The 23,916-nt window shown below is 46.3% G+C and overlaps 2 protein-coding genes and 1 long non-coding RNA gene across 3 annotated transcripts in view; 1 reads left to right on the forward strand and 2 right to left on the reverse strand.

Annotated features, from left to right (window-relative positions):
* Positions 1–23,916, forward strand: part of LOC306939033 (uncharacterized protein) — a 584,972-nt gene that overhangs the window by 269,372 nt on the left and 291,684 nt on the right. The gene's annotated exons all lie outside the window — the stretch shown is intronic.
* Positions 1–23,916, reverse strand: part of LOC306939039 — a 108,056-nt gene that overhangs the window by 57,145 nt on the left and 26,995 nt on the right. The window contains exons 2-3 of the long non-coding RNA XR_013791821.1: positions 1,122–1,194; positions 944–1,025 (exon numbers count right to left, since the gene is read on the reverse strand). This is a non-coding gene — a long non-coding RNA (uncharacterized lncRNA). The remainder of the gene's footprint in view (positions 1–943; positions 1,026–1,121; positions 1,195–23,916) is intronic.
* The window catches only part of tshz1 (teashirt zinc finger homeobox 1), a 42,255-nt gene continuing 21,946 nt past the window's right edge, over positions 3,608–23,916 (reverse strand). The window contains exon 2 of the mRNA XM_079523489.1: positions 3,608–8,237. Within this exon, the coding sequence (XP_079379615.1) occupies positions 4,864–8,237 (3,374 nt within the window). The 3' untranslated portion in view covers positions 3,608–4,863. The remainder of the gene's footprint in view (positions 8,238–23,916) is intronic.

Below are 23,916 nucleotides of genomic sequence, written 5' to 3' on the forward strand. Positions count from 1 at the left end.
GCATTTCTTCTGGCAATGTTTCATTCACAGCTTTTTTTATCTCCATCCTTCACTCTAAAAAAAAAGGTGTCACACATATTGAATTGCCAATGTCATCAGCTGATTTGGGTCTAATAATCATAGGCTCTGACTGATGACAAAAATAATTGCTTATTCAGCAATATGCTGACATGCAAGCAGTGGGCAGCGCTGGAATATTATTGCAACATAGTTTACCTACATTTGTATTCCCTCGTGGCGGCAGGGGGTGTGTGTGTGTGTGGAGGGGGGGGGGGGGAGGAAGTTCAACCCAATATTTTGAAAACGATCCCAAACATTTTTTTGTTTGTTTCAGCATCAAGTTAATACCATCCATTTATGCTTATCAACCATTTCAATCATAGGCTATATAGCCTACTTTGTGGCTCCCTCTATATACCAAGTCTCTTCGCCGATAATAGCCGATCCACTAGATCTACTTGTAGAACAGCTATTTCCGCCGAATGTTGGCGTATTATTTATGAAATGCCCCAATATAGGCCAGGGACGCTAGAGCAGAGTGCATGGTGAATCCATCCGTTTGACTACACGTTACCTTCAAGTAGCATCAGAGTGCATGGTTAATCCATCCGTTTACTACACATTACCTTCAAGTACAGTTGGAGGCCATCGATATTGTCCTTTTCTTTTTGCTGAGGTTTGCGTGATCTGCGCAAAACCCCTTTTGGTGTTTTAAACATTATGTTATAATTTAGCTATTGAAAAATAGCAGATCTACAAGCTCATAGCGCGCCACCGAGTGGTGCGCTACGAGCTTTGTAGGTCTGCTATTTTTGAAAAATCGTGAAAATATTTATTTCAGAAAACTGGAGCATTTAGAAGGATTTTTTTAAATTTTGAGGTCAGGCCTAAATGGGTCAAATGATAAGGGACAATATCGGTGGCACCCAACTGTACACATTACCTTCAAGTGGCATCAGAGTGCATGGCAGGGCTGCTGCGGCCAACCATGGAAAGGGTTGTGTAATGAAGTTGTTCTCTGCCGACTGGGGAAAGAACAATACGTAGAGTACAATGTAACAGATGTATTAGACAGGTATACGACCTGCCAATAAAAAAATGCTGATGAATATAATATTTACTTTCTGCTCCGTTAAGGCTTCTTGAACCGCTGTCGTCACATGGCTAGTGTTGGCGTCCGGGACACTGGGCCAGCTTGATATTAGGACAAGGACATATTTTTGGGGTTGATTAACAAATTTATAATCAAAACACACAACCTTAAGAGAATTTTCATGTCCACTCTCACTCATTCTGCACCACATAACCTGAACTTTGATAATAAGCAAAGTTATATTTACATTTAACTCATTTTTTAACTGTGATGTGGTTATTTGTATACTGTACATGTGCAACATTAATGTTGGGTAAAACCTCGTCTTTAAACATAGCCTCTCTTAAATATTCAACAGCTGTCCTGTGTCATATAAATATTAATTTACAGCTCTATTCTGATAACAATTATTGCTATAGTGTTACAGATCTCTCTGTAACAGATCTCCCAGACTCTCTACCAAAAAAATGCTTTTTCAGGTCCTCCAGACACTAATTTCATCCAATTAGGAGAGAACTCATACAGACAATGAATGAATATTGGAAGTGATAAAACAAATAAAGGAGCAGACAAAACAAGCCGATAGGTGATCTTTGTGGGCTTCTCTCTCCTGATCGGAAAATGGATTTTATGTTTATTAAAATGCCAGCTGGTACTGAATAACACTATAATTGATCAGAATAGAGAGCTTTAACTTTCAATCGAGAATCAACTTTCTTTTAAAAAAAACAAATAATTTCACTTCAATAACAACTATTAGAGGGATCTCTGTCACCACTGTAGTAAGTATTCGATTCAGTTATTGATTGCCCTGCCCAACATAACTACATTTCTTCAATTCCATTTACACAAGTGATCTGAAGTCTGGGTGGTGGGATCTTCAATGCATCCCGGGGTGTAGAGTGTGAGTGACTTTTATGCGTTGTTTTATGTATGGTAATGGCAGGTGTAAACGAGGCCTTGAGTATGATGAAATATGTCCATCAACAACCCGACTGACCTCCATAAACAAAACCATTAAACGGTAAACAACAGGACAAAGTCAAATTTAATAGTTCACTATAGTCTAAGTACACAGTTAAAATATTCAGTGTCAATTTATCTCAAGAGTATAAAAGTCTGCCCAGATGGAGCGATTTTTACACTGATGAATTTACTGTGCAGGGGTGGAGCTGATGATTTGTGATTAAAATATGGTTTTAAATTAATCATAATCCAGATGGGGTATATTTTTAGAAAGTGGGTCTTCTTAATAAGACCTGGAGAGATGGGGAGAGCCCCATTAAACACTCTAGTCTATAGCAATGATTACCATTTGAAATGATTACCATTTTCACAAAGAATTAATTGAACTTTTCAATTCGGACCTGAGGCCTCACATACACACGGTAGGCCTTTTCTGCTGTAGGCAATGAATATAAGCTTGTTTCTGCTGTAGGCATGCAGTACACACTTGTGTAATCTTCACACAGCCTTCTTTATGATTTATGGTGTGACTGGTGCTTACTGTACTTGCTTACCCACACAACAGGTTATCACCTTCCTTTCTCCCCACTCTGTACATAGTGTTTTTATATTTTCTTGTAATGATATTGATTCTGTTGTTGTTATTGATGATATTGAATTTTGTTGTTATTCTCCATGTCATGTCTATGAATTGATTGCATATATACATAGGCAGCGCCTATGGAAATAAGACCGCAAGGACCTTTTTTTTTAGTGCTATCCCTTTTGGTATATATAGAGTCAAGTGTTTGACTGTACTGTTTGCTGTTTTTACATTTATGTCTAATAAAATAAACTATTCAATCAATGAATCAATGGGCATCACTCATGCCTAAGGGCCGATTCATACTCCTATTTCACCGCTGTTTCGGCGCTGTAGTGCCGAAATGATTTCGGCTCGTCAGAAATTTTCAGTAGCACCGAAGAGCCGACTTTAGGACGGTACCCGCCCCCCCCCGAACCTCAAATGACGTCACATTGTAGGCTCTACAGAGCCGAACAGACTTTTATTCGGCTCTAAAATAGGAGTATGAATCGGCCCTAATTCCTGTTCCTTTATACGACAGCACGACCGAAACGTCCGGAAATAGCCATTCGACAAGCTCATAAACGACACATTGTGAGGTTGTAGTTCAGCATTAGTTTGTGACAGCGTGGTACGGTGATGATGTATAAATCTGTGTCCCGGGTCCTCCTCAGTGATACAGTATAAGGACTCTACCGCACAGCCGAGTCAGTCTCTATTCTTGTGTTGAATTGAAAATGTACCCTAATGTACCTCTGGATGTCCCGCGAATCACAATTGTCGTGATTTATTTAATAACAAAACAGGAATACATCTCTTCTTAGTTAGCCCCGTCATAGTAGCCCAGCAGCATGAATATCTCAGAATCTTGCAATGTTTTAAATGTGGCAAGGTTTTACACTGTCCCTTTGTCACTGAAACAAACACCATGTTAATCCAGAACATGAGTTTATTTTTACAATTGAAGGTAAAAGAATGTTTTCATGAATAGTAGCATTTTCGAATGGTTAATGATAAAACATTGATGTGTATCATTTTGAGCATTGCTTTTTTTCTTTTTCAATTTTATCTACAGTACCATGCATCAGAGAAGATGCCTGTAAAATTCTATTATTTATAAACCACATTGAGGGACCTACTTTTCATTGGAAAAAAACTGACATTGTGGTATTCTCCTTCGCTCGCTATACATTTTTCCCGTATTTGTCTATAAAATAATATAAAAATGCACACGGTACAAAGAATGTTGAACTGTAAATAGCAAGATATGAGGTACATGTATACACACTTGCTGATTATTCATACAATTATACGTTTTAAACTTCATTAATTTTACAACTGAAGCTGCACACGATAATAAAATATGTACCCAAAGCAAATACTGTACATGTTGAAACAACCATAAAGTAATAGTACACTAGTGAAGAAACAAATGCTGAAATATCCGAACATACTTTTGTTATAATTTCTGTAATTCAACAGCTCATATGAAACAATATTATAGTTGCTAAAAGATCATTATATTCCCCCAATATTGCAATGTCAAAGTAATCAGGGGAAGTGCAAGCCCAAGGAGATTGTGTGGAGTTATTTTTTGACCCATTTACACTTCGATAAAGTGCTGAAATCATCTTCATTCTTTCGGAAATCAATCTCCTAACATGATTTCCTTCGCTATACACCTTCATATATAAAATGTAGCCTCCCATATTTTGGTTAATAGGGATTACAATTTGGTGAACGTGGATCAAATTTCACTTTAACACAATCGTCTCATTTGCTTTACACAAAACATGCACAAACTTGTCTCTTATAAATAATAGCCAAATCCTGTGTTGAAATATAAAAAAAACAAACAACTAAATCAGAGATCAAAATCAGAGCATGGTCCAGTTTTAAATCAAACAGCTGACCTGGTTCAAAGGCTCAGATAAGATGCAGTGCAGTAAGAAAGCGACAATCAGTCATGACTATAGTGCCATGGCTGCCTCAACAATTTGCTTATTGTACGACCGTATCAAAACTAAACTCATACTAGTTTGCTTTGCATCTCTGTGGTGAAGGCCCTCAACAATATGGATCATTTATCGTTTCATTCAGTGGTATCACAGCTACCATATTTCCGTTCAAATGTCTGTGTAATGATAATACAGTTGTGGCACTATTTTGTAATGACGGACTGTAGCTTAGAGATATATAGTGCAACAGTAATCTGTCATGCGGTCAGCTTTGTTCCCCTTTATAATTTATCATACTTGTCCAACTCTTTCACAAAGATGAGATGGTCTTCTGGCGACTTCCCGTGCGTTTTGCAAAGGTGCAACTTAATTGCATGCTTGCTCAAAAAAGTCCGATTGCACAGCTTGCACTGATATATTGAGCCAGTGTCTTCTTCTGTAAGTCCGAGTGAAGCGAACGCCTTGTCTGCTATTCTGCTAACTGCCTGCTGCTCGCCTACAAAGTCTATGGTAAGCTTGGCGAGGTCCTTCAGGGTAAAACCAAGGTGGGATTCCAGATGGTTAATATAGGAAGTGGGAGTCCTAAATTGGGATGCACAGTCGTTGCACAAAAACAGGGGCTGGCCAGTGTCGATATTCTTTAGGAACTTTGTGCCCCCTGTCCGCCGCAGCTGGTATTTGACATTGGCCAGCCAATGTGATATAGTAGTCATAGAAAGACCAGTGAATTTGCAGATGTGAACACGTTCTTGTGGTCCAAGGTCAGTTATCACAAACTTCCCATCGGGCGTCTCGCGAAGAGTAGAGACAAACTGAGCCTGGAGGACGAGCAGGTGCTGAGGATTCCAGTTGGACTGTCTGCCTTTCCGTCTTTGAATGGGGGACAGCTCCTCCATCCCATCGTCCAGGGCGCTGCCGTCCAGGTCGGATTTCTCAGACACAGAAGACGGGGTCGTGGACTTGGGCGTCAACCGCCCAGTCAGATTCTTCACCATGTCTGAAATGTCCATCAACGCGTTCTCCCGTAAGGGCGGCGGTGTCGTGGATTGTGAATAGCTATTCAGAATGGATCGGCTGCTGCTGTTCTGTGTTGCAGCGGTACCGTTGGCCGTTCCCCCGTTTGTGTTTTTGGATTTGGTCAAGTCCATAGGCTGATCGTCGTCATCGTCGTGATACAGATTCAGGGCCTCCACTTGCTTGGCCTGCGCAGGGGAGTTGAGTGGAGTGGAGCAGTTTATGGGCTTCTCCATTATGCTGCTGTTGAGCTTGTACAGCATTGCGAACGGGTCTATGAAGGGGCTGGCCGCCTTTGAGGCTTTGCCTAAGTGGTTGTTCATGATAGACTGTAATGCGCTGAGGGGGTTCACGAGAGGATGTTCAGGTGAGTGATCTGTGATGATGCCTAAGCTATTACAGCCATTGCTGACTGGCATTTTTGGTGTTTCACTCTTGACTTGTATATCTGTTTTACTGTCTGCTGTCTCTCCGTCTCTGCCTCTTGACTCTTGACTAGATAGGTTTTCGGGTTTGGGTGAAGCCGTTTTGTCTTTAGATGTTGGTGACGGGGACTTGGTAGACCTGGACTTACACTTGTTCTCTAAGGGCCTTTCCTCTCTTTCCTTTTTCACCGAGCTATTCCCCGTCACCTTTTCCACCAGCTCCTCCATGGCCAGCACATTGCTCTTGTGATTCAGCGGTGGGGAGGGGCTATTTGGTGAATGGATCAGTGCACTTGAATCGGACGACAGTGCTTTCAAGTTGTTGGTGCTGAATAAAGGCTGAACTTGGGGACAAGGCATAGGTGACTTAATTGATCCAGGGAGCTGGTAGGCAGCATGGATGCTGGGGTATCCACCCCAGGTTGGTGTCCCTGTCTGGGCCTTGCTGATTGCACTGGATACACTCAATTCTAAGGACTTTAGGATATCCAGACCACCTTTAGGCGATTCCTCCAAATCTTCTTCTCTGAGATACTGGTATGATCCGGCTTTTACAGGTTTCTCACTTTTGTCCGATGGATCTTCTTTCTCTTCTTTTATTTTCCTTTCCGGTTCCCTCACTTTTATTAAATCCTCCTCGGTTTCTCCCATCTTCTCTTCCCTTCTCTCCTCGGGGGTTGAAGGCTGCAAGGGGGACTCTGGCTGTGACTTAACGCTGGGGGTCCCACAGGGAGCTGGGAGTCGTGTAGTGGTTGGGGGCAGGGGAATTGACTGGATCTTCTCCTCAATGATGGGGTCAAACACCAACAGCTTACCCTTCTTAGAGGCTTGGTTGGTGACTTTGAGAAAGTGCCCGGTGACCATCATGTGAGCCGTCAATTGTTGCAAAGTGTCATGTGAGCTTCCACACTCCATGCATTTCAGAATTTGTGCCTTGCGCGCCTCAAACTGCCATGTGTAACTGGCACCGTTTTGGTAGCCATATCGATTATTGGCTGTGACGTATGGATTGACCAGTTTTTGTTCTCTGTGGGTCTCCCCCAGATGAATGTCTGGTGAGTTTGGGGATACCAAGTCCTGAAATGCTCTTTTTTTGGTTGGTGGCACCAGCTTTGCGGCGAGGGCTGGCATGGGTTCTTTGAGAGGCACTTTCTGATAATGTTTGGTTTTGATCATGTGGACACTCAGGTCTTGCAAGGACTCAAACGAGTGGCCGCAGTACATGCATTTAAGAACCTTCTGGGCATCTTCTTTGCCTTCCATCTCCATCAGTGAACGCTTGCGAGGCTTGGACCACCTCTTGCCGCGGTCATCATCCGAGTCCTTATTGTCGTCCCGGTAGTGGCCGCTCTCGTGCATGTGCACGGTCAGACCTACCAGCGTGTCGTAGGCGCCAGTGCAGTCCTTGCATCTGAACTTGCTGGCACCCGTAAACACCGGCCCATAGAGCTTATTGTTCTGTCTGTAGAGTTGCACTGTGCTGAAGAGGCTCGGCTCCGGGAGGAGGTGATATGGAGTGTGTTGGAAGGTCTTGGCCAAAGCTGCCTGGTGCCAGTCATAGGCCACACCTCCTGCGTTGCCATGGGTAACACTGTTGTTGTTGTTGTTGCTGCTGTGGTTGTTGTGAGACGGGGTACTTGTTGTGGTACTGCTGGTGGTGGTGCTAGCAGGGGCTGGCGCAGTACTGCTACTACAGTGGTTCTTCACTTGGTTGTGACCCTGGCTGTGACTGTTGTTCAAGAAGCCATTGCTGCCTTTGTGGTGGCTGCCGTTGCTGCTGCCTCGAGGGCTGCTCCCCTGTTTGCTCTTAATCATGTCCAGGGCGATGCTCGACCAGGAAGCGTCAGAGATCAGGTTTGCATAGACGGCTTTCATTTGCGCCAGGCTGTCCTGCAGCGAGAGGTTATTGATGGAATCTGTGCTGCCCCCGCCGACCTGCACGTCGTCCACCTTGTCTGGAACATCTTTGAAGGGGGACGGGGTCTTGAGCTCCGCCAGCTGATCACTGGTGTCGCTGAGCGGAGAGGCGTAGCCGGCGTCTGGGTTGGTGCCGTTGCTGAGCGGAGAGTTCTGGCAGCTGAACTGATCTCTGGCGTCTTCCTCATCGTTGAACAGGTACTCTGCGTCTTGGCCATCAAGAGAGAGGCCGTCATCCAGTAGGTGCTCCTCCTCGTTGGTCTTATCGGCCTTAAATTCTTCATCTTCAGGCCCATAAGCTGAAAAACAAAGAGAGAACAGAGGGAGGTTAAAATTAAGTCTGTTATTCGTCATTTAATATTTGCGGACATGTCTACAATAAAGGCACCAATAGACTGGTTATGTTTTTATTTTTCGTACAAGTTCTGCCTCTACAGTGGTCTGCTTAATTGTTTCTTTGTGTATGTGAGGGTGGCGGAGCTGCAATAATTCCAAAGAGATTGTTGTCAATAGTCCTGGTGGAAGACACGGGTTTGCAATAATACCGTGGCAAACATCCATATCTTGACAATGATAGATAGTCCCCTTCAGTGCACAGCCTAATGAAGGTATTGAACACTACAGCTCAGCAAGGCTAGAGAGCACGGATGAGCTGCAGGAATATTTCTCCTTGTTAAAAAAGAAAGGAAAGAAAACAAGCAAAATTTGAATTTATGCAGAGAGAGAGAAAAAAAAACCTCCTCAGGAGATAATGCATATTAATCATGTTACTACACAATATAATTGAGGAAACTCCTGATCTGAGTAAAAGTGAAAAAAGAGAAAATAATAATAATCAGGAGCACCAAGAATAATGCATCATTAACGTAAAAATAAATGGTCTCAAGGGTGCTTTGATGCTTTCTTCACAACATACACTCAGCAGTAATAATGAATAAATTGTACAAAATATGCAAATACCGGTGGATTACATGGCCTGCTTATATGCATTTCAATAAAATATTTCCATCAGATATAGCTGCAGCACTCCCATTACAGGCGAATTATAATGCCACACAATCTCACGGTCGCAGCACTGTACACCAAAAGTATTTCAATAGAACTGCTGGTCACCATGCAGATCTGCTCCTGTATCATTGAGGTGTCCTTTCTTATCAACATAATACTACGGGATTCACAAGTAAGAGATAGTGGAGGAAAAGTGCCAACTGCACCAGCCTTGCCAAGCCACGGTTGGCTGGAATGTTGCTGGCACTGGCTGTGGAAGTCCTCACAGCGTGATGATAGGAAGTGGCCAGTGGACATGACAAGCGGCATCGCCACTGCCCATGGTCCCCTTGTACACTGCAGCTAAAGCATGTTTCCACTGCCCCATGCTCCCCTTGTATGCTGCAGCTAAAGCATGTTTCCACTGCCCCATGCTCCCCTTGTACACTGCAGCTAAAGCATGTTTCCACTGCCCATGCTCCCCTTGTACACTGCAGCTAAAGCATGTTTCCACTGCCCCATGCTCCCCTTGTATGCTGCAGCTAAAGCATGTTTCCACTGCCCCATGCTCACCTTGTACACTGCAGCTAAAGCATGTTTCCACTGCCCATGCTCCCCTTGTACACTGCAGCTAAAGCATGTTTCTACTACCCCATGCTCCCCTTGTACACTGCAGCTAAAGCATGTTTCCACTGCCCCATGCTCCCCTTGTACACTGCAGCTAAAGCATGTTTCTACTGCCCCATGCTCACCTTGTACACTGCAGCTAAAGCATGTTTCCACTGCCCCATGCTCCCCTTGTACACTGCAGCTAAAGCATGTTTCCACTGCCCCATGCTCCCCTTGTATGCTGCAGCTAAAGCATGTTTCCACTACCCCATGCTCCCCTTGTACACTGCAGCTAAAGCATGTTTCCACTGCCCCATGCTCCCCTTGTACACTGCAGCTAAAGCATGTTTCTACTGCCCCATGCTCCCCTTGTACACTGCAGCTAAAGCATGTTTCTACTGCCCCATGCTCCCCTTGTACACTGCAGCTAAAGCATGTTTCCACTGCCCCATGCTCACCTTGTATGCTACAGCTAAAGCATGTTTCTACTGCCCCATGCTGCCCTTGTACACTGCAGCTAAAGCATGTTTCCACTGCCCCATGCTGCCCTTGTACACTGCAGCTAAAGCATGTTTCTACTGCCCATTCTCCCCTTGTACACTGCAGCTAAAGCATGTTTCTACTGCCCCATGCTCCCCTTGTACACTGCAACTAAAGCATGTTTCTACTGCCCCATGCTCCCCTTGTACACTGCAGCTAAAGCATGTTTCTACTGCCCCATGCTGCCCTTGTACACTGCAGCTAAAGCATGTTTCTACTGCCCCATGCTGCCCTTGTACACTGCAGCTAAAGCATGTTTCCACTGCCCCATGCTCCCCTTGTACACTGCAGCTAAAGCATGTTTCTACTGCCCCATGCTGCCCTTGTACACTGCAGCTAAAGCATGTTTCCACTGCCCCATGCTCCCCTTGTACGCTGCAGCTAAAGCATGTTTCTACTGCCCCATGCTCACCTTGTACACTGCAGCTAAAGCATGTTCCTACTGCCCCATGCTCCCCTTGTATGCTGCAGCTAAAGCATGTTTCTACTGCCCCATGCTGCCCTTGTACGCTGCAGCTAAAGCATGTTTCCACTGCCCCATGCTCCCCTTGTACACTGCAGCTAAAGCATGTTTCCACTGCCCCATGCTCACCTTGTACGCATGTTTCTACTGCCCCATGCTCCCCTTGTACGCTGCAGCTAAAGCATGTTTCCACTGCCCCATGCTCCCCTTGTACGCTGCAGCTAAAGCATGTTTCCACTGCCCCATGCTCACCTTGTACACTGCAGCTAAAGCATGTTTCCACTGCCCCATGCTCCCCTTGTACGCTGCAGCTAAAGCATGTTTCCACTGCCCCATGCTCCCCTTGTATGCTGCAGCTAAAGCATGTTTCCACTGCCCCATGCTCCCCTTGTACGCTGCAGCTAAAGCATGTTTCCACTGCCCCATGCTCCCCTTGTACGCTGCAGCTAAAGCATGTTTCCACTGCCCCATGCTCCCCTTGTACACTGCAGCTAAAGCATGTTTCCACTGCCCATGCTCCCCTTGTACACTGCAGCTAAAGCATGTTTCCACTGCCCCATGGTCCCCTTGTACGCTGCAGCTAAAGCATGTTTCCACTGCCCCATGGTCCCCTTGTACGCTGCAGCTAAAGCATGTTTCCACTGCCCCATGGTCCCCTTGTACGCTGCAGCTAAAGCATGTTTCCACTGCCCCATGCTGCCCTTGTACGCTGCAGCTAAAGCATGTTTCCACTGCCCCATGGTCCCCTTGTACGCTGCAGCTAAAGCATGTTTCCACTGCCCCATGCTCCCCTTGTACGCTGCAGCTAAAGCATGTTTCCACTGCCCCATGCTCACCTTGTACGCATGTTTCTACTACCCATGCTCCCCTTGTACGCTGCAGCTAAAGCATGTTTCCTTTTAAAAGTCCACAGAAGGATCTACACATTAAACCACTCAAGTCCCGTGTTGTACTTTGCTGTACAGTGCCGTTGCATGGTAAAACCAAAAAGTGCATCACGATGAATTGTGGGGCTTGTAGATCTGATTTCCATCTATGTATATGTACACTAATTCACCCTTTCTAAGCCTACTTTAACCTCTTAAACGCTCTAATCTTAGTGAAATGGACCTGAGTTGCAACCGTATTTGTTCTGCTCTCATTCCCTTCTACAAAAAAATATCATCGCCAGAAATAAACGCGCAAGTCAAGGATATCATGACTTTAGACACGCAACTATGTTCAGAGTAGCAGCCCAAATCCAATGAATGGACCCCCACACACACACACACACACACACACACACACACACACACACACACACACACACACACACACACACACACACACACACACACACACACACACACACACACACACACACACACACACACACACACACACACACACAGGGGAAGTAGACCAAAAGGGAAATCTTACAGTATGATGAGACAGGGAGTGAGAGAGGGGGGGGGGGGTAACAAAACAAAACAGAAGGATAGATGCTAAGGCAGCTCTCTCGATATCCATCCCTGATATGATGCTTGTCCGATGTGCCAGGATGGGTCTCCAGTGAGGAGGCAGATGCACTGTCAGCTTCAAACAGCATGTAGCTCTCCATCCCATAATAAGAACGGACATAATACCTGATGTCTGTGAGGTGCCTGTTACTGCTGCCTGGGAGAAGCTGGAGTAGCATCGGTTAAAGCGCTCTCTCTCTCTCTGTGTGTGTGTGTGTGTGTGTGTGTGTGTGTGTGTGTGTGTGTGTGTGTGGGTGTGTGGGTGTGTGGGTCTGTGTGTGGGTCTGTGTGTGCGTGCGTGCCTGCCTGCCTGCGTGCCTGCGTGCCTGCCTGTGCGCGTGCGTGTATATGTATATGAAGTACATTACTCTCCTTTAGTATTCAAGCTTTGTGCCAGTTTAGCTTTTAATTACACACTCTTAAAGGTATACCGAGTGAAAGTAAAAGAAGGTAAAATATTCTTAAATTACAAATCAAATCACAATGCCCCAGGCTGCTGCCAGGCAGCTGTACACCCGGCCTTGTCCACCTACAGTACAGTACAGTACGTAGCTCGCTGCACCGAGATAAACGCGAAAAGCCTATTTAATTAAAGTCAATGGGGTGAGATGTGAATGTGATGCGAGCACAAGACTGGGGAGGGAGACCTGACAGGCGCGCACACGGCCACAAACTAAACGCTAGCCTTTTCCCTGCCATCCCTCCTCCGAGTCCTGTATGTTGTTGTTGCCTTGACAGGCGTCAATGTCAGGAGGACTAGTGTGTGTGTGTGTGTGTGTGTGTGTGTGTGTGTGTGTGTGTGTGTGTGAGAGAGAGTCTGCCTGAGGTGCCGGTGTCCACGCAAACATGCCGGGAGAGGCTGGCAGGACAGAGAGGAAACAACAGCAACGGCAACAACAACAAACACAAGTCAGCCGTACTCTCCCCTGCCTCCCTCACTCCCTCTCCCTCCCTCCCTCCCTCCCTCCTCTACCCTCCTCCTTCGCCATCTGTGTCAGAAAAGCTGCGGGTGCCACCGGCGGCTAATAAGGCAATCAGAGATGGAAAAGATGCTGACACGACTGCTTTCCGGCGTCACTCAGAACAAAAGAGGAAAGGAGAGCGAGGGATGGATGGATGGGGAGGGGATTAAGAGGGGGGGGAAAAGTGGGGAGGGGGGGGGGGTGGGCTGGATTGTCTGTTGTGGTTGTCAGTCAATGTAAACGTAAGCCCACTTTGTGCTGTCAGGGAGGACGGTGGGGGGAAGGGGAGGTTTGGGGGTAGAGGGAAAGTTTCCAAAAGAGAGGAGAAAAGATGTGTTCGCTGGCCAGCTAACAAGAGGTGAGCCCGGCCTCTGTGTGTGTGTGTGTGTGTGTGTGTGTGTGTGTGTGTGTGTGTGTGTGTGTGTGTGTGTGCATGTCTGACCGAAAGGACATTACAAGGCAATGAGTTGAACACCATCTGAAAGTGATGCCATTATCATTCTCCCTGCGTATATTCCATTTGACACCGCAACATCCGGCGTGTCCTGTGTAACTCTGTCAAAGTGACCCTCAGGGTCTCAGGAGTTAAATGGCGACACTCCAGATTTGACTGTGTAAGGCATGGTTGAAGGTGGTGCGTGGGTGTGTGTTAGGTCATGTGGTTGAATGTGTGTGTGTATGTGTGTGTGTGTGTGTGTGTGTGTGTGTGTGTGTGTGTGTGTGTGTCAGTGTCACAGTCACAGTGTGTCAGGCGCAGAAGGGGAGGCATGATGGCTGGCGGGAGGAGAGCGAAGCCATCTGCGACTGGAGAGGAACCTGTCACGTTTGTTGTGCCCAGGGCCCATGACTTCCTGCTGCAGACAGGTGACACCACAGGAGGACACGACTGAGCCCCCTCTGTCAACACGCACACACACACACACACACGCACGCACGCACGTACACACATACGCACGCATGCACGCACAAGATGGCAGGCATTGCAAGTCGACAGACGTACAGTAAACACAAATACCACCAGGCTTGCGTATGTTTCAGAATGGCAAGACGGATGAAGCTGCTCGACAGAGAAAACACAATATGCTTATTTCCTTCCAGCTAAAACACAGCGAAGACACAAGCTAAGGCGACTGACAAAGAGACACACACTACTATTGCAGGTATAACCAATGCATTGAAACGATGATTAGGAAAATACGTAATTAGAGTTTACTACTGCTAAAATTACTAGTGTTAGTAGTAGTTACATCTTATAGAAATGAAGTCATTTTCCTTTCAGCAACATTGCCCTCATAGCATCCTGTACGGCTATAGGATGGTGTCAGTCTCCAATAATCCACTCTAGGAAATAACAACAGACAGCAGGGTGAGAATAGCTTTTCCCTCATGCGTACACACACCTACACCAGGGGTTCCAAACATTTAGCCATACCCACCGGCCTCATGTTGTGAAATGGCCCCCCCAAAAAATAAGCTTCACAACGCATTGCTGCATTGTGAGCTTGTAGATATGCAACACTATTTTCACATTTCTTTTTAAAGATTTTGAATGTTTTGGTAAAATAATCTTATGAACTGAATTCGCATTGAAATGTCATTTATATTTTGTCTTCTCCCCTAGGTGGGCCAATTGGCACTTTGAAAACCACTGGCCTACACATTCCAACATCCACAACACTCACAGAGACGGTCCACTTGCCCCCTTCTCAAACCCCCACCAAATGTATTCATGTCGTCTCCCAGCGAGGGCCAATCCCGCCACTCATTTGCAGTGCTAATGTCCAATTCCGCCAGCTCTCACTCTGCTGATTTAGCCAGTGTGGACGAGCGTTGTATAGGGAGCCGGCAGGCAGGCGGCGGGCCAGGGGCCCCTCTCCTCTCGCGCCGTTTATCGGCCCTTCAGATCGCGGGCTGCAGCAGCGTTGGCAGTCTTATTTCTCTCCTGTGTCTCGCTTTGTCACCGGCCCCTGAATTCCCTGCCACTCACCTCTGATGGCTTTAGACAGGCCTGATCAGTGTGTGTGTGTCACTGACCTGTGTGAAGCATGTGCACTGATGTTTGTGGGGTATGCATGTGTGCACACATGAGCGTGTGTGTGCGTGTGTGTGTGTGTGTGTGTGTGTGTGTGTGTGTGTGTGTGTGTGTGTGTGTGTGTGTGTGTGTGTGTGTGGGCAGAAAAGAAGGCAGCAGCACAAGAGAAAGAAGGCTGTAAATAAAATGACATTATTATTTCCTCTGTCCTATCGTGTAGAAAAGCCAATTATGGTAATGTGTAGAATGTCAGGCAATCTCTTTCCTTCTCCCCTAGCGTCCTTTTCGAGTCCAGTGTGTTTCTTTTTTTCCTCCGTCTGAGGTTTCAGGGGAAGCGATAGCATCTGTATGGGTCATTCACAGGTGAAACATTCACGCAAACTGAACGTACAACCTGTCAGACCTCCTCACAGAACTCTGTAAAACTATCGATACTAGTAGAGACTATTACCACAGCTATCACTATATATAAAAAAAAATCACACAAATAATACATAAATCTGTTTTACGTTAACATTTCTGTAATGACTTCAAACTATCCAAGGATCTCCATTACCAGCTAGACAGACAGTCTTCATGTTGACGGTCACGGTTATCAGTATTACTTTCTTCAAAACAGACCTATCCTTTCAATCAGGAGGAAGATCGAATGGCATGTACAGTACACGTTCCCCAGTCGGAGAACCCATCGTCAAAAAAATTAAGTAAAAAACAGTCAACAGTCTCGAGAGACCATACTGACCCCGACAGACATTACTGAAACACCATGCCAGACCAAACACAATCCGTGGAGGAGGGGGGGGGGTGCACGGAGAGTGCAGGTGCTTGTTTTACAGAGACCCCATCCTGCTACGCTGCACACAGTGACAGATAGGTGTCGCCACGGATACCGGAGAGGACTTGAAATGCAGAAGGAGCGGAGTGCAACCCCCCCCCCCCCTCCCCCGCCTTCTCAGTCAGTCTTTAAAGAGCTTACTCTTGCTGTGCCCCCCCCCCCCCCGCCCCCCCTGCCCACATGGAATAGTCCACCATATGGTACAATAGCTCCAGGGCTTCCAATCACTGGTGCTCCATACAAATCCACCTCCTCTGCTTCCATAAGACTTCCGGTGGTCGGAAAACAAAAACATTGTGTACCAGCCGACCCGAGCGCTGGCATCTGCTCTACTTCTAGTTCTCGGCGTTGTACATAAATTTGCACCCTAAATAGGTGAATTACATTTGAACCTTTTGGCCCCCCATGTGCTGCTGGGTTCAGATGTTGCGGGGCCCGGCCCGGCCTGGCCCGGCCGCTGTATTGGATTCAATTAGGAAATATCCAAAAAGGAAGTGGAGTACATAGAGCGTCACTGGTCATTGCTCTGTGCCTTTGATCAAACGCAGGCGAGTGTCACATCCATCCTTTAGTCAAGAAGACAGAGCACAGTATCCCCACTCCAACGGCCTGGGCGCCCTAAGGTCTTTCACACAGTTTCTCAGTCGTTTGCAATTACACGAACACATTATGCTAATGACCTACTTAAATGGGTCATGCAAGACGGTAGATGACGTTACCTTGGACTAACCCCATGCATTTGGCCACAGTGTGTGTGTGCGCACGCGCGTGTGTGTGTGTATGTATGAGTATGTGTCAGAGAGAGAGAGACTGACAGACACTGAGCCACGTCTCAACTGGCCAGTGACACAAAAGAAAATCCGAAATAAATGCTCAACATTCACACAGATTTTTGTGTTGACAACAAAAGCATTCCAGGTCGGCTTCCTCCATTGCTCTTATGTGCATTTTCTCTTGTTCTCATCTTCTCACCTTTCTTTCCCCTCCCTGCTTCTTCTTTTTTTTTGTCATGTTTATCCAGGTCTACCCGTGAGCCAGATTCGAGACGCCATGGTGAGAACTGGGGTCTATAAATCAACCCCCCACCTCCCCACCCCCCCTCCCCCCCCCCCCCCCAAGACTGTCAGCGCAGGCTTGTTCCTGAGATGAAACAACGGCCATTAGATCATAAGCACAGGGTTTGGACCCCCTCCCCCTTTCTGGACGCTTCTGCCAAACCGCACGGCCCGACAGCGCAACATTACGCTGGTGTTACGGCCGACATCTCACCCCATCTGGTTTTGCTTTGGGCCGCGAGCACAGATAAAGCATTGCTAATGCTAATTAGAGATGCTGCAACTGGGATCGCGCGGAGCCAGTGACAAACGGCTGTATACGTAAGCGCACGCGCTTAGGTTGCATTGCAGTGCACGCTTCTTGCACACGCACGCACGCACACGCACAACTTTGCAGGCTTTCATCTAGTGCCATGTGCAGTCTGAGACGGGAGGGTCATGACATCACACAACAACAATTCTTTTAAAACAGTGGTTCTCAAACTTTTTCAGGCCAAGGAGGACCCACTAAAATGAATAATGTAATTGACCACGGACCGTCGGACCCCCATCTGAATATATGTTGTTCCAGGAGTCTCCATATGATCTTATAAGGTTTCATGACATTCATTTTATTTGATTTTTTGTTTTTCTTTTAGGTTTTATGACCCAAATAAACCTCAACTTTGAACATTCAGTGGATTTTCTGCGTTCTGGAGTTTTCTCTGGGGTTTGGTAGCCTTTTGAGCTGCAATGAAAACAGGCAAAACAGTGAAAACAGTGACATCTGCTGGCAAATCCCATTGACATATATGGGATTTGCAGGCTGTGACATCACAAACAGCAGGAAAATCAGAGCACTTGTTTGAGCCAGAAAACCCCAGACCACAGAAAATCAACTAAATGTTAAAAGTTCAGCTTTTTTTGGTGCAATTGTGCTCAGAATACCTAAAAAATTTAAGAAAAATTACAAAAACTTTTTTTTAATGTCACAATCCCTTTAAAATGAAAAATCACACCTGTGTGAACTGAGTGGTGCAACTCCTCTCTCTCTCTCTCTTTCTCTCTCTGTCTCATTAGCAGGCAACAGTGCAACACTATCTCTGTTTCTGGCACAACAGTGCCACTTTTGCCCCTACTGGTACTCTAAACGGACATAGTCACATTAGGACATAGGTTGGGACATAGGGACATTGCTGTTCCTTGGAGTGGTTGCACCACTCAAAAATATATATTAATCACGATAAAAAAATAATACTAATAACGCTAAACGCAACATGTCTCGAAAAGGTAAGACACAACGAAAAAGCATGGCAGTGGCTAAACGCAGCGAGAAATAAATCTGCCAGTGAACGAGTTAATAAACAACAAACATACTGTATGTTAACATACCATTGTTAACATATGTTTTTCAGATTAACACGTCTTAACATAGTGATTTTCACCTGCACAATGCCCATGGCGTTTGGCTCTCCTACCAAACAACAGCTGCTCCTGATCGCCTAGCAACTACCAGTTGACGGATGACCCCAAAGATGGATAATTACCATAAATCACTCTGGTCGAGCATGAGAACAGGAACAGAAAATCACTGCAGGGAAATAAATAAATAAGTAAATAAATATATCACAGGCTAAAAGCATGGATGAAACTAGTGGGCGCTGAGGTTGCACTGCTAGAGAGATTGTGAGGCAGGGTTCCCCAATTCATTTTCCTCAAGGGCCATATTTTGACTAGGGAACCAGGCTGGGGGCCGAGTCCGCACGCGCGAAAAATTGGGTTTTTTATTTTTTCATTAATTAATTAAAAATTGTTCTCAACCAGTGGTCTGGGGACCACCAGTGGTCCTTGGGGGGGGTGCCCAGTTTGACATGCATAGGCTACTGACCCCCATTTAATGCCATATATATCTGGGACACCCCCCCAAAACAAAACAAAACACTTCTTCCAGGGGCCACAAGGGGGCGCTCCGCGGGCCGCAAATGGACCGCGGGCCGCCTATTGGGGAACCCTGGTGTAAGGTTTTGGGATAACTTTGCATTTCCCGAAAGGCAAACCGTGACACTGAAAATAGGCTGTAAATAAGTCATTGTAAATGTGCCACTCGCATCAACTATCAGTTCCGTCGTGGGAAGAGCCCGCCCTTCCTGGCGTATAGTTCAGTCCAATGAGGAAAGGGGAACGTTTCTCTTCAGTCAGTCAAAACGTGGAATTCTGCAATGAACAAACTTATTTTACTACTAAATTTATATCCCACGATTTTGCAACCCATTTTTTCACCCAGTGTCAATTATCTAATGTAATCCTGGGCGCTACACTTCCTCTGCCAACCTGGGGGGGGGGGGGCAGCGGACTGACCTCATGCTTCCTTCTATGCATGAGGAGTCCAAGCTGCTTCTTTTCACCTGACAGGAGAGAGTTTCCCCGGCCAGACGTAGCGTGTGAAAGGAAAATGCTATTCCGACCAGTTCCTTTCCCCTCCATCAGGTGCCCCGGCTGGCCAGGGGTAGGTAGTTTAGGGACTCATGCATAGGAGGAAGCATGAGGTCAGTCCGCTGCCCCCCCAGGTTGGCAGAGGAAGTGTAGCGCCCAGCATTACATTAGATAATTGACACTGCATGGGTGAAAAAATGGGTTGCAAAATCGTGGGATAATAATTATATAAAAAATAAAAAAAGACTTTCCTTCGAACGAGTCATTCGTGACTGACAGCACTATTAGGCATAGTGACCTAATACAATGGTTCTCAACCTGTGGATCAGGAGTTTCGGGGGGGTCCCCAGATGACAGTAAAGTGACTGTTTAAAGACATTTTAATACCTCAAAAAGAAAGAAAAAGACCATTATGCATCAAAAGTAATCAAACTATACTATAAAATAAACTGCTGGTCAAGAATTGGCCAAACAATAGAAAATAGCCGATACTAGCCTACAAGCTCACAATGCCTGGCAAAGCGAGACTTTGTATCTTGTAGATCTGCTATCTATTTTCGCAATATATATCTGTGGAACCGGCGAAGATTGAATGCATCAACTCCTACATTCCAAGTGCTTGTCAGGGTGTGCTTGTGTGTGTGTGTGTGTGTGTGTGTGTGTGTGTTCAAATATGATTGTTTTTCCCGCCCTGAAAGGTCCACTGACCTAATAAACACACCAGTGGGTGTATAGCCGGTAAACCGGGACCATCCTCGCCAGGGAGGAGAAACACTGAGTGACACTTTGAGTTTGCCTGCAGCCCCGTAAGGGACGGGTTGTGTGTGTTTGGGGTGTTTCTGGAGGGCAGGCAGACCTCTGAATGGCCAGAGAGTGAGGGTTGTGTGTGTTTGGGGTGTTTCTGGAGGGCAGGCAGACCTCTGAATGGCCAGAGAGGGAGTGAATAGAGGGGGCTGTACTAAAATGAAACCTGATGAACTGAATGAAAATGTCCTGAAGGAGGAGAAACAAAAGAAACAAAGTGGGCAGAGGAAGGAAGAAAGGAAACGGGGAGGAATGGATGGACGGTCACCGGTGATGATTCAGGGGGGGGGGGGGGGGGGGGATGTGTGTGTGTGTGTGTGTCTGTGTGTGTGTGTGTGTGTGTGTGTGTGTGTGTGTGTGTGTGTGTGTGTGTGTGTGTGTGTGTGTGTGTGCGTGTGTCCGTCCATGCGCGTGTGCGTGCGTGTATTAGGGTTGTAAAAGAAATTGAAGTGTGTGGTGCAATAAAGTGTGTGTGTGCACAATGCACGCAAACAAACATTCACATGTTGCCTGGCACATGTGGGAGAGAGAGAGAGAGAGAGAGAGAGAGAGAGAGAGAGAGCAGACAACAGGCTGGGGAATGAAAAGGGAGAATGACAGGGCATGGGGCCAAAACAGGGTCACAACCTAACCAGTTTGGTCTAGTCCAGTCCGGTTGTACAATAAGCCATCAATCAACCTTCTCCACACTGTCAGCCTTCCCACAATGCACCAGGGCCATCCACTTTGTACACTGCTGAGGAACAAAAGGGAGAAACACACACACACACTGGGAGAGAGGGCAACACACACACACACTTCCTTAAATCTGTCCCTTTTCTCTCTACAGGAAGCCTCGGAAAAGTCTGATTGAAGACTTTAGGTTGTGTGCACATGTACTGTATATATTATTATGAACGTGCGCGCGCGCGCGGCACACACACACACACACACACACACACACACACACACACACACACACACACACACACACACACACACACACACACACACACACACACACACACACACACACACACACACACACACACACACACACACACACACACACACACACACACACACGTGGTGGTGGAAAACGTACTCATAATTGTTACGTAACCATTTGGCCGCCAGGATAAATTATAGAATGGTTACTATATGCCAGGATATCCCCCCAGTCAACCCTTATTTTGAAGATCCAAAACACCGCGACCGGAAACCGGATGTTAACTGAATGGTGTGTGTGTTAGGTGTTGATCTCTCACTAGCTGATGTGATGAGTAGTACAGGCCGGCGCCATTACAGCGACCGCTATGCTCCGTGCAATAAGCCTTGTTTTGACCAGAAATGCAACCTGGGACGGGGAATTGGAGATAAAAGAGACTGAATGCGTGCATGTGTGGATGCACGCGCAGTCCAATGTTATGGCTAACAACAGAATAGCCCACCGAAGCTAATGTGAGTAGCCTTAGATCGGATCAAAACATTTATACAACTGATGATTAACGTAGGTTACGTTTTACGGCGGGGAAAGTATTAAGTAAAAGTAACAATACTGCAATATAGAAATACTCTGTAAAAGTGAAAGTCGGAAAAAAAATGTACTGAAGTAGTACAAAAGTATTGGCATAAAAATCTATTTAAAGTACCAAAGTACCATAAATTAGCCGATCTACAAGCTCACAATGTGTGGCCAAAATGTATATTTCTGAAGTGGTTATGTATGTTTTGTAATAATAACACAAATCTACAAAGTAACTAGTAACTAACGTTTTCAAATAAATGCAGTGGAGTAAAAGTACAATATTTGGATCTGAGATCGAGATGTAATGGAGTAGAAGTAAAAGTATTGGAAATTGGAAAGAAGTCAAGTAAGTACAAATACCTCAAGATTGTACTTAAGTACAGTACTGTATTTAGTTACTTTCCCCCACTGCACACGATGAACGACATATGGCCTGACAAGAAAACACAAACAAGACACCCTTATGACCATAGACACACAGATACATGCACGTACACACACGACACATACTGTAGACACACACACATGCAGGCTGGTATATGATTGTGTGCATGCGTGCGTGTGCAGCCTTTTCCTGATGACCGTGGCAGTAAACCGACAAAAGAGGGAAGATGGTGGGAGAGAGGAAGGGAGGGAGGGAGGGAGGGAGGGAAGGATTAGTGGCTTAGCATGGGTCCCTGGAGATAGACTGTAAATTATCTACTGGGCTCTCTAACAGGGCTGATATCCGTAGGTGTATCGCCCTAATTTTCTTGTGTGTGCGCGTCCGTCCGTGCGTGTGTGTGCGTGCAATGTGTGTGTACGTGCGTGCGAGACAGAGGAGTGTGTGTCATGTGTCTTTGTTGAAATTAATCCAAACCACTTCAGTGAGAGCGAGAGAGAGAGAGAGAGAGAGAGAGAGTGAGAGAGAGAGAAAGAGAGAGAGAGAGAGAGAGAGAGAGAGCAGAGGAGAGAGAGAGGGAGGAAGCAATCTTTCAACACAGTACAATATCAGACTGTGGACAGACAGAGCACGGCTGTCTGGAAGGTTCTGGACAGAGCAGAATACACGTTACAACTTCAGCCTCTTTAAATGCCCTCTACGGTCCACCCACGCACCACGCACCACCCCCCACACACACACACACACACACACACACACACACACACACACACACACACACACACACACACACACACACACACACACACACACACACACACACACACACACACACACACACACACACACACACACACACACACACCACACACACACACACACACACACACACACAGCTTGTGTTAATTGCTGTAATAGCTCAACCATTTCCCCAACACACACACACACGCACGCACGGACGCACACACACACACACACATGACACCATAACTCTCATATCTACAATCAGTCTCTGTTGCAAAGGCACATCCATCTTCAGTAACATTAATGACGGAATGTTTCACAGTTAGGAGGGGGAGGGGAGTGGGGGACCACGGGGGACAACAGGGGGGATGTGACTGCGGCGTTGACCCCAGAACAGAACAGTGTGAGGTAATACAAGCTCTCTATCTGTGCGTGTGTGTGGGTGTGTGTGTGTGTGTGTGTGTGTGTGTGTGTGTGTGTGTGTGTGTGTGTTTGTTTGAGAGAGAGAGGGGAGAGAGAGAGGGAGAGAGTGGAGCGGCTGACTGATGCCTGTCAGCTTGCATCTGGCAGTGAAAATAAATTTGGCTTATGAAGACAAATTGAACGGGCTGTGGGCTGAGAGTAACGAGGGAGAGAGAGAGAGAGAGGAGAGAGAGAGAGAGAGGAGGGGGGCAGGGCAAAAAAAGAGGGAGAGATGATGTAAGGCAGGAAGAGTAGAAGAGAGAGAGAGATAGAGAGAGAGGGAGAGAGAGAGAGATAGAGAGAGATAGAGAGAGGAGAGAGGAGAGAGAGAGAGACAGAGAGAGACGAGAGAGAGAGAGAGCAATGGCGAGGGAGGAGGGTGCGGACAATGAGGAGAGCTAGCGTTGGCTAGTGAGCAGGCGTTAAGAAAAGAGGAGGATAGATTAGTCATTCTGGACACACACAGTAAAATGCTGAGTGTTCATTCCCCCTGGAGTGTACCAATGTAACCAATGGACCCCTCCCACCCCCCCCGCCCCTACACCCCCCCCCCCGCCCCTACACCCCCCATAAGGGTTTCTTTTGAGTTTACAAGTCGCTGCTGTCTGGCAGAAACCTCCCATCTCCATATTCATGCAGGCGCGTTTTGAGCTCGAATTGTGATCCTGAATGGTAACTGTAACTA

The sequence above is a fragment of the Electrona antarctica genome, assembly GCF_951216825.1.
Source record: "Electrona antarctica genome assembly, chromosome: 15".
Classification (NCBI taxonomy): domain Eukaryota; kingdom Metazoa; phylum Chordata; class Actinopteri; order Myctophiformes; family Myctophidae; genus Electrona; species Electrona antarctica.